Source organism: Alosa sapidissima, chromosome 17 (genome assembly GCF_018492685.1).
Source record: "Alosa sapidissima isolate fAloSap1 chromosome 17, fAloSap1.pri, whole genome shotgun sequence".
NCBI lineage: Eukaryota > Metazoa > Chordata > Actinopteri > Clupeiformes > Clupeidae > Alosa > Alosa sapidissima.
The window spans coordinates 23,116,406-23,128,130 of record NC_055973.1 but is presented as its reverse complement, the minus strand read 5'-3'; the positions used below and the strand labels follow the sequence as shown (position 1 = coordinate 23,128,130).

The window sequence follows — 11,725 nt, the reverse complement described above, 5'->3', positions numbered from 1 at the left end:
ATGTGCTCAGGAGACAGAGATGGAGTTAGACACACACACAGTCACACACACACACACACACACACACAGCAGCAGCAGCAGCAGCAGACATTTTAAAGGATCGCAGTCTAGTCGCTAGTCATGGAGATGGTATCATTGACCCTCCAATTAATCAAGTTATTGATCGGTGCAGTGGATCTAATCAACCCATCGATTAGTCTCTCTAATGGCTGTGGTGAAAAAGTCCAGCAAGAGGAAAAACAATATAAACAAATTTGCTTTGACTTTTCATCAGAATCCATGTTTTTTGTCCTGAACTGTCAAAAACACTTAAAAGATGCAGAGAGAGGAGAGGGCATCAACTGTGTTTTTGTGTCAGGAACTGGCTGGACACAGCAGCATCTTTGCACACAACTGTATCACACATTTTCATCTATGAGGTTTTACAGGAATCAACCAATTTCTCACAGTGCCACCTGCAAGTCAAAGCATTTCAAAGGCTACTAGTAGTACTATTAAACATGTGACAGTAGATTGATCACCTTGCCTAGTGGTTGGATTAATCCATACGAAAACAACTGGTTCCCTTGTAAGGGAAACCAACTGCCTGGAGCTGAATGACAACAGAAAACAATCAAAAAACAAGGCAAGAGACAGATGATGTGATATGGTCCAGCACTTTATTTAAATTACTCAAGAGGCACACATTTAATTTAAAGGGCTAAGCTCCACTACGTTTGCACCCACATGTAACATCTCACAGGTCTTTATTATGTTTGTCTGTCTAAAACGCATAACAGATTCAAAAAATCAAACACACACACATGTACACACACACACACAAACTCACACCTGACCTACTACTGAAGCATAGGCCAGTGATGCATTCACATTTGCACACATTTGATGCGCGCGCGCACACACACACACACACGTCTGCACAGTAGAGGCTTGGGGAAATGAAAGACAATAACACACTTCGTATACACTCACACAGACAAACAACTGGGAGAATGATTGCACAGGTGTTGACCTCTAGTTAGACCTCCTTGAGGTAGATTACATTCTCTTTCATGTGCTATTACTTCTGCTAGGTGCTGCTCAGAGGGTCTACGTTGATGACGTTTTCATCTCCCTGGGATTAAGTTTAATCCTTTTATTCAACTAGCTCTTATTGTCATAGCATTCTGTATCTGTTTTCATAGCCACGCTTCATACAATGAGTGGACACATACCCATGTTAGAATGAAGAATGCTATTCTCAGTCATTTTAAACCAATTACGCCTTCAGAGCTAGCCTTATCCTGCCATTAGAAGAGGTCTAAAACCAGGACTTACTGAAAATAGCCAGTTGTGCTTTCACCGGATTAGTTTGAGATGGGAGAGAAAGAGAGAGAGAGAGAGAGAGAGAGAGAGAGAGTCATTGCATTTCCCCAACCTCCTAAAGAAACAAAGTACAAGAAAATGTGCCCGTCTGTTCTAGATACGGAACACATTTTGATAGTCAAGAATATGTTATAACTTTATGACTTGAAGAGACTAAAACAAACTACAAAGTACATAAGTATAGTGCTGGAGAAATAAACAAATACATTGCTAATCAGCTCTAAGGTATACCACCACAAAGTACTGTAGAAAACAAACAAAACAAAACAAAACAAAACAAAACGACACAGTGCTTTGGTAATGAATAACTTCAGAGCTAGCAGAAAGGTACCAGAGAAATATTCTGAACGACATACAGCTTTAAATTTGAGTATTTCTGAGAGTTCCCACCTTTTATGTACAAGTCTGTCATGTTCGGCTGTGCAATGCACAACTGTGCCCCCAACAGGAGCACGGAGTAACTACAGCTCAGAGAACTGACAACTCTTTTCAACTTTGTGGTAACACAAGGGCCTATAAATAAACTAGAGCATGAATCATATGCACCGATTCTATTTTTCAGTGTTGTGCTTTTTACGCATAATGTTGGGTTCAAAAGACTTCATCCTTCATACTTTTTAAAAATGCTTTATTTTTATTGGTCGATTGCACAGTTGCCAGATGGTGCTACAGGAGCTACCAGTTCTTTCTTCCTCACTTGAGACTTTTGGCACATTTTCTCCTATGATACAATGTCAGAACATCCAATATTTTGCTTTTTTTTTTTTTTACAATTTCACAACATAACCGTGCTGGGTAAAAATATGAGCTACAATAAAACTGAAACAATTGTTTTTTCAGTAACCTAGAGAAGAAGAAAAAAAAAAATTCTAAAAATGATCGGCTGGTTAAACCACAACACAGACACAATGTAATTTTACTATACATGAGAAGATTTGCATTTGCTGTTGAGTATTGTGGGCATGATGGTGAATCGCTTCTAACTGATTCCAGTCAACATTTGAGTGGCAATGCCTTTACTCAAATTACTCAAAAAAGAGAGGAAAAATAAATCCACAAAAAAAAGTTAAATCAATGAATCATCGGAAAAAAAAGAGAAACCCTGTTGTGTGGAACCTTTTGAACTAAACACGGCAAGTCTACTTACAAGATCAATGACAAACGACACTAACAACGACAACAAACAACATTTTGACCTGGCCTGCAAAGACACAGAAATAGTGCATCATTATCACCAACCTCAGTCTACTGATACACAAATAATCACAAGTACTGGAAGTCTCTAGCAGAACTACGTCCTCCTCCTCCTCCCTCTTTGCATGGAAGTGACTGCTTTGGTACAGATATGTGAAGGTAGTCCTCTCCATCTACTTCCATGTCTCCCCTCCCCTCCCCACCCACCCACCCACCCAGCCTTCCAAGGACCACTTGTCCCGATATCAGCAACACTGAGATTTGCGTCTAAGCTTTGGTACACGACTGTTTCTGAAGCAGCAAAAGAATAGTGATGTATTACATATGGTGACAGCCTCGGGCTAGTAAAGCAAAGGTGACTGAAACAAACAGTCATTTCATGAGGGGGAGGGGGTGGAGGGGTGGTTCTCCATGGCTATGCTCCCGATGCAAGGGGTTAGTTACTCTTCCGTCATTTGACCCTGTTGCTGACACTTAGGTGCCCGTCAAGCAAGAGCCGATGCGCCAACCCAAACCAGGAGGTGGCCTGGACGTGGGCCACAACTGGGCCAGAATCAGACCCAGAATTGGGGGGCCTTTTCCTCCATCTCGTTCAACAGGTATACTGTATGTATGTATGTTTATGTATATATTTTTGTGACTTCACAAAAGTAACAACTATTGCACATTCCGATCACACACTTGCGCATTCGGCCTATCCCTTAAACAAGAAATATCTCCCATCCTTGACACACAAAAACACACATTATCACACATCATCATTCTCCCATCCTTGACACAAAAACACATCATCATTGTATCCCACCCAGAATTAAAAGAAAAATAGAACAATCCCTTCATATTACATAAAGCTTTCTGACAATGTGAGACTTTTAAAAAGATGGTGTGTCTTCTCTTTGAGTAGCAGAGACCGAAGATGTATTGCTGGAAAGAGCATCTGAGACTTTGTTGCTGTGGATTTAGCAGGTCAGCCCATGGGGCATCACAAGGGTCACAGTTAGAATGCCTCCAAAACACAAAAACAATGTCTACCAGAACTGAAGATGAGTGAGTGTCTGAAGAAATCTTAAGATCGCTCTTCATACTCAAAACCTTTGAGAAATAGGGACAGTATAACTTAAAAAATGTCTTAATAGACAATAGACATGGGTAAATCTCTCTGGATAGTCGGGAAAATTGAGCAGCCAACCAGTATGAGTATGTGCGTCTCTTCCTTGAGAACTACCCTCCCCCCCTCCCTCCCCCCACGACTCTCCCACCCCCAAAAAAGAGATAAACCCAAAAGAAGAAATAAGAGAAATATAAGATTACATAGAAGGGTCTGCTTAATGTACATCTGCTATCACATAAAACAAGAACATGTGTTATGCACACACACACACACACACACACACACATTGAAGAGACAGACAAACCAACGAACCAATCACAACAAGACGGGGGGAGGCGGGGGGGGTGAATGGCAGGGAGGGCAAAGACAGACAGTCCGTTGACGTGGCAACATTAAAATGGTGGCGTTAAGCTCTGGCCCTCAGATGAAGGGTGGTCACTCTTATCTTGCCCGTCATCTATTCCCCTGAAAGGTGGCACAGCCCGTGGCAGGACGCCCGAAGGGGCACCCCACCCTCGAAACCAACACTGCCAGTTGTAATGCCACTGCTAACAGGCCCCCCCGCCTTAAATGGATTTTTCCGGAACTGTCGAGGCGAGGCAGGAGAAGGAGGGGGGCGTGGCAGGTACCCACAGCAACGCAGCGTTTAAGAGTAGATGGTGATGACCTCACGGCCGCCGCCCCTCACCAGGAGGACCCGATTGAGACCCTCGAGTAGAACCTCCAGGAACTCCATGTCTGGGCACACCAGTCAAGGAAGGAACACAAGGGTCACATGATCTACACAAGGGTCTACAAAAGCACATCAACAGAACATTCATAAATCACAACGGCAAGTTGTTCTCCAATACAATAGACCTCAACAGTCCCGCCCACTCCTCCCAGAGAGTTTCCGGAAGTAAGTTTCCCATTCATTTCTCCATTTAACCTTAGTTATGTCGTAGCTGGTTTGAAGTCTACCATGGAGTCTACCACGGTTATGATTTTATGGCTTATACTCCAATTGTCAATGGAGAAATTCTTAATTCCGGAATCAGCTGTGGGCGGGACTGTTGAGGTCTATGTCCTCCCATGATTTGTTACGTTTAGGTTAAAGTTGACAGAAATTTAGCAGATGTTTTAATCCAATGCGACACAGACTACCAACGACGGGTACGGGAATTGAACCCGGGTTGACCGATTTTCAGGTGGTGATGCTGCCGCCGTTCTACCATGCCCATACATGTGTACACACAACTTTTTAATGCATTGAAATGTGTGAAGAGAAAAAATAAACTAAATTCCTTTCACAAAAACACTAGCCTGGCTCCACCCGTCTACGTACTTCCGCTCAATTAAATTTTCCTTCAGTACTCTGTCTGGGATAGTTTGCTCTGTCCTCGCTTACTTCAGCTTCAGGATGCTGGCCAACCAGCAAACAGAGGTCGTGGTTGAGAGAGATTATGTTACATAGGCATGGTCTTTGAATTTGCTACATCCCTGCCCCCAAAGCAGACAGCTTGGAATACATCAACGTGGGGAGCAAAAAAGGCTTATATACTTTGAGCAAATGTGAATAAAAGGCACAAAATAAGGTTGGTGTGAGAGCTATCTGTGTGTACGTTGGATTCAAGTAACCATTACAATTCTATTTTTAGATTTTTCCAGTTTACTAACAGGAGTGTCACAAACAAAGTCACAGTCGAGCTGCCTGTGGGTATGGCAAGCTTAACTTTACATGTTATAACGTCAGCTACACTTAAGTCATACCTTAATTCTTTCACTTGAAATACGAACGTATTCCCTACCACTAAGATGACATAATTGGCTATGTTATACCAAGGAGGGTTAAAGCGGAGCAATCAAGAATATTTGGTTATACCGAAGTTCCACAGTTAACGTTAGCTAGTTAGTAAGCTAACGGTGATTACATAGGAGGTTATGGTAACTTCTTGACAAGTCTTGAGCTATGAGCTAAATTTGTCCTCTACACTGGGGTATTGGAAGCAAATTATGGTAATGTATGTAGTTTCGGGATGAGTCAATAACAAATACATATTTCTTCATAACCGTTGAGTTAGTAAAAGAACTGAATGTCCTGTGAATTAATAACTAGATGAAAGGTGTGACTGCTAGCTGTCTTTCTCATTGGAATCAATCATAAGATGCAAGCTTGCTTGCTAAGGGTGTGATGCAGAGAAACTTTTCTGTATGATGAAACACCGCTTGTTAGTGATTAGTTCAAAGGAACTCCAATGATTTTAAACTTCACACTAGTGCCTCCCACCCAGTAGAAAATGAAACATAGTCAAGAGTATGGTTTACAAGGCTATAAAAACACATCCTAAATACACTCAAACACTTCACTTGTGATGAAGGATACAGTTTTCGTCTCCTCCTCGGTTCTTAGGCGGTCCTGGCATGTTGAGAAGGACCAAGTGAGCCCCCTGGGACTTGTTCACCACCACCTCATTCAGCTTGACCGCAGTGTGCATGCGCCGCACGTTGGACTGGTTCCTGCAACAGAGACGGGGGAGGGGGAGGGAAAGATAGGGCATCACCTCCTGCTCTATGAACTCCACAAACTGTGAAGCAATCTCATTGGATGGGGAGCAGAACCAGAGCCAATCACTGCAGGGGCACAGGAGAGGGGGATGGGTCAGATGACTATGGTTGGATGTGACTAGCTACTCTGAGGGCCTTCTCCAACTGGTTAAGTGTCCCTGGGCTGCCCTGGTTGCCATAGTGCCAACAACTTCTTGGGCTCTGGTGACTCAGTCAATTTGACCTTAAATCACCAATATTGTTTATGTTAATTTAATGATTGACTTCTTATTCTTGAAATCTAACAAATCAATAGCTTCGGTAAGGACTTAAGATCTTGGACTTGTCATCTGTGTGTGCTGGTCAGATCTTGTCCTGGCCTCCATCACACACACTCTGCCTTACCTTGATTTTCACCTTCAACAATATAAATTATTACATATATAATATACATTAGTGGGTAAAGTATATGTTATTAATTTAAATAAATAAAATGAATGTAAAACATAAATAAATGTAAGGAGACTTCACCGAAATGCAATAAATACAATTGAAATCAAAAGCTTGCGTTTCAACACATAAAGTAGGTGAGCTCAGCTGTTGGAAAGCTGTTAGTTTTCAGTCTGACTCGGAGTAACCGACTCTGCCGCGGATCTGAGCCAGATAAAGACTGTGAGAAGGCTACGTTTACACCGTCAGTTAAATGTTCTGATTTTTTGCCCATGGATTCCAATATTTTCAGATCCGTTTCAGGCCTCATTCATATGTGGAAATGAATCAGATATGAATCGGATATGTGCTAATGCGACTGCAGTCTATACAGGCAGATCGGATATTCCCTGTCATTTGGAACTTGCGCATGGTTGAAAAGGCCCATAATCTTTTACGTTTTCGCATAACATTACATACAAGGTTGCTTTCAGTTTCACATGAATGCATGACTGCAGAACGGTGTAATAAATTGAAAACAGAGATGGAAAGAAGATGCCATAAATGTGGTAGGCTTTCCACCTTCTTTTTTGCCTTAAAATATATTTTGCGGACTTGTTGGAAACGAAAGTAAATTACTAGCCACTGAAATACAGTGAAAAACAAGTCAGTTTGTTTGGTTTCATTTTGGTGACCAAAATTCCTCTGGTGTGCATGCGGATTGTCTCGAGTGTTTTACAAGTTAGTGAACCATGTAAACACAGATATCTGATATGGGCCACTCTCAAACGTAGATGTAAACAGGCAGTCCAAAAAATCTGATTCAGGTAGCAAATCAGAACTGTGCATCAAGGCCTGCCGGTGTTAACGCAGCCTCAGTCTCGCTCGCTGGATATAAAAAGTCTTGGTAAGAGTCGCAGACACTTAAAAACTCGTAATAATAAAAGGCCTGCAGTCTGGAAGTCATGATCGCGGAACACATTCAGATGGCATCCTGTGGCAGTCCACACAGTTTGTTACTGCAGAGACAGTTCTCCCGGCCAATCACACAGTTTGTTACTGCAGAGACAGTTCTCCCGGCCAATCACACAGTTTGTTACTGCAGAGACAGTTCTTCCGTCCAATCATACAGTTTGTTATTGCAGAGACATTTCTACCATCCAATCAGGTCGCAGGGGTGTAAAAGTTCCGACTTCAGAAAGAAAAAAGTCCTGGCACACATTTTCTCCAATCATTCACTAAATCAGCTGAATCTGATTAGTGCAACTCCACAGCCAGTTAGATACTTTAATCAGTGAAATCACCTGTGTTAAGTGCACAGGTAAAACCAATACATGGTTGAACTTTTACTTTCTGAAGCCAAACGTTTACACTTCTGGGTGGCTGTACAGGGAGGACCATGTGTAGTGTAATATTGTGCTGGTGCTGGGTGGTCATGTGATATGAGGATGGACCCTTTGTTTAGGGCGTCAGTGGGCACAGCCTTCCAAATGCAGCTCATGATATGCACAAAGCTTCGGCAAGAACAGTGGCATCAAACTCACACTGCTCACTTGCACTGCCCAGCTCTGCAGGGTCAAAGGTCACATCTAGGATTCCAGAACATTCTCTCAGGTATTCAAAGTGTTCAGAGAGGCTTCAAAGAGCAGGTAATCAAATCAAGTCAAAACTACGTTTTTGTAGTATATTTCCTAAATATCTGTGGATTCTGATTGGATTGTCGTATTCATTGTGGGGTGGAATGTTGTGATGTTTGACCTGATGACACAGAGAGGACTCGGACAGTGCAAGGCTGTTCATACGCGCTACTACTATGAGACACTGCACAGTCACATGCACATTACATCATATGGACGCTCTTGCTGGGTTACTGGACACACAGCCATGGATGAAAGCAATGGTAAGCATGGGACATGCATGCACACACGTACACGCACACACACACACACACACACACACACACACACACACACACACACACACACACACACACACACACACACACAACATGCAGTGGCAGGACAGGGCTACTACATATACATAGGACAAACACATACAGTCACACACGCACACGCACACAAAGCTTTGGCCAAATAGAAATGTCGACTTACAGACTCTCCCACTCTCTAGAAGGAGGAAAACAGGACAGAACAACAAAAGACAGGCTTAGACGTCGGCTTTGCAAAAAACCCACACAAACCACATGCCAATCACCCCAAACCTCCAACCAATAGCAAACCTCCATTGCTTTCCCTTCCCTTTAAGAGGCGTGACTGATGTGTGCTGGCATAGATAGAACATCTCCACAACATGACAAAAACGTCCTTTTAATGCCTTTCCCAGCCAAAGCTGCTTTGACATCGCTTTCATTATTCTAAAGCAACTAGGAATAAAAGCTGGAGGCATCAAACACACTGAAAAATCAGCGCTTGAAAGAGACAAGCTTCTGAAGAGACACAACTACCCATTGTGAACTGGGTGATGTTCTGAAGGATGCCAACACACATGGACACACACACACACACACACACACACACACACACGTGATGAACTACAGGAACACACCCAATGCTGTGAATATAACAGAAGTAAGTCTACACACACACACACACACATCTGGCTGTGGAGTATCCTGTGTCGGCACGTCTGGGTGCAGAAATCCACAGAGGGTAGAAGGCACTCACTGGGACTACAGTTGAAATAACGTACTGAGAGGAAGAGGAATAGCCAAAATGGGAGTAAAAGAAAATCATCCCTGTGAAAGGACCAGCAGGGGGCAGTACTGAGCTTAACACACTTACACAGGCTGCTCTAGTGGCCAACATGCCTGGGCATTGCTGTATAATTTCATTTAATGTATTTAATATAATGATTATACATTTATTTACTTAGCTTACAAGACTCATAGTAAGAGGCTTCTCAAATAACATGTATAATTGACATATTTACATAATATAATTACACTGTATATTCAGAGCAACCTTGTAACCGTCATCAATGGATTTTAAAACTGAGGGTTCCCTTTCATGTACAGTACACACACAATCATATGTGTCTACCACTGATAAATTGAGCGTCCATAGATATTCTAGAACAGTATGAATAAATCAATGTTAACAAGTGGATTGTAAAGGCCTTTATTCCTAAGCGTAACGGTGACATCATTTTGGCTTCTCTCTTTCTTTCAGTGGATTTTAAGTGGACTCTCAACACTTTTCAGTAAAATGCCACTGCCAGCCCTTAATAATATCTCATGACTATAAACCAGACCTGGCCCTGATGTAGCGGATCAGAGCCAGAACAGAGCCAGAACAGAGCCGGGTGTCCTCATAAGGGGTGTGGTCGTCTGAATGAGTCTGGGAGCTGTGTGCAAATGCTCACACAAATGGACACATGGAAGACATGATGCCAATGTGAAGATTAGTCCACAGAGTGGGTGTCTGCATGCTCATCAACACACTCAGTGAATTGTGTGTGCGTGCGTGCGTGCGTGCGTGAGTGAGTGTGTGTGTGTGTGTGTTTGTGTATGTGTGTATATATATTTCTGTACATGTGTGTTTGTGTGTGTGAGAGAAAAAAAGACTTTGAGTCCAACCCTGGGTGGAATATGTTTGGTGTTGTGGTGTATTTGGCTTTCACTTGGTCTAATTTACTCATAATGATAAACTGTCTGCAGTATGTGGCAAACATTGTGATACAAGTTGCAAAGTATTATTTCCTCATATATGGTTGGTTCAGTTTTCAAGTTAACTGCTTTCATAAAGCTCAGACATACATGCCCAATAATTTGCATCCAGCTGAAAAAAATATTGTTAATTGAAATGATGGCTTGATTGTTTTAAATGAAACTGCTGAAAACAAACATTTGTGTGCTTGCTTAGATGTCACTGTCACCCAGCACATCATCCGTATTTAAACCATACACGCACAGAGTATCTGTGTGTGTGTGTGTGTGTGTGCGCGCGCATTGGCTGTACTTACGGCCTCATGTTGAAGAGATCCCTCACCGCCATGTTGGTGTTGGGTTCGCGGTTGCGGTTGCGCTCGGTGAAGAACTTCTCTTTGGTCCAGGTCATGTGGACCCTGTCGGGCGTCAGGTCTGAGTTCATGGCTGCATGAGAGGCAGTGTTCCGATCGTGGATGAGCTGGGCCTGGAGACGGGTGCCAGTAGACACGTGTCAACACCCAATCACACTGTCTGGTTACCCAGGAAACCGCTAACGACTGATGAAACATATAGCTTGGGTGTGTCTTTTTCCGGTTCAAAATGGTATACTATCACTCTGCAATTTACAATTAACTCATTAGTTATATACATTAATACTGACAAAGTTCTAAATAAACAATTAATAATAATAATAATAATAATAATAATAATGATACAAAAACAAACTATCATAAGGTAAAGATGCTAACTCAGAAGCCTTTAAAAGCTAGACACATCATGCTTATTTCATCTGTAGTCTGTGTCTAAAGAAAAATGTCTGTCTTGTTCATACAATCAACATGAAGAAAAAAACAATACCAAAAAGAGCAGGGTAAATAACTTTCTCAATGAAAAGAAGAGTTAGCATCGTCTCTATTATTTCTTCTACGTATGTCCATGCATCCAAAATTAAACAAAATGGAAGGTCTTGTCAAATGATCATCTCAACACAATGTAAAAGAAATCATGCAGATAAATGTATAACAAATAACAAATAAAACAAGAATGTGACTTCCATGGTATAATTTAAGGCAACGTGATGAGTGACATGCAAAATTAGACTACATACTGCATGTCCACATCCACAAACCAAAGATGGTGATACTATAATGAAGCATGAACCAAACTAACACAACTACACAGGGAGAAACGCTCACAAAGGCCCCTTTTGCACATGAGCTGGGCCCCGAGGAAGAGAGGGAGGGAAGAGGGAGGACCCACGATCAGGCGAACGAACGAACAGGGAGGAAGTGACATCACTGTGACGCATGCGGAGAGATGGAGCACGGACAGGACACCTGGACAGTTACAGAGCCAGAGGGACTGCTGACAGAGATTACTTGTTTTTATAGGTTTTATATTGTTTTTTTTTTCTTCCTTGGCTGTTGTAAAAAGTA

General features: G+C 42.2%; 1 protein-coding gene and 1 long non-coding RNA gene across 9 annotated transcripts in view; one reads left to right on the top strand and one right to left on the bottom strand.

The window, feature by feature from the left end:
• Window positions 1–642: 642 nt before the first annotated feature.
• Window positions 643–11,725, bottom strand: part of slc12a7b (solute carrier family 12 member 7b) — a 77,599-nt gene continuing 66,516 nt past the window's right edge. For 4 of the 6 annotated variants that reach the window (XM_042067257.1, XM_042067255.1, XM_042067258.1 and 1 more), the window contains 4 exons: window positions 10,604–10,773; window positions 8,734–8,748; window positions 6,033–6,166; window positions 643–4,408 (listed from right to left, as the gene is read on the bottom strand). In XM_042067257.1, the coding sequence (XP_041923191.1) occupies window positions 4,317–4,408; window positions 6,033–6,166; window positions 8,734–8,748; window positions 10,604–10,773 (411 nt within the window). In that variant the 3' untranslated portion in view covers window positions 643–4,316. The remainder of the gene's footprint in view (window positions 4,409–6,032; window positions 6,167–8,733; window positions 8,749–10,603; window positions 10,774–11,725) is intronic. The other 2 variants (XM_042067256.1, XM_042067260.1) reach the window with 1 other exon arrangement.
• LOC121687993 lies at window positions 7,966–10,182 on the top strand. Of its 3 annotated transcripts, XR_006024475.1 has the most exons (4): window positions 7,966–8,271; window positions 8,393–8,522; window positions 9,003–9,210; window positions 9,811–10,182. It is a non-coding gene; the product is annotated as an uncharacterized LOC121687993 (long non-coding RNA). The 3 variants fall into 3 exon arrangements; XR_006024474.1 differs by lacking the exon at window positions 9,003–9,210; XR_006024473.1 differs by lacking the exon at window positions 9,811–10,182 and having other exon boundaries at window positions 9,003–9,447.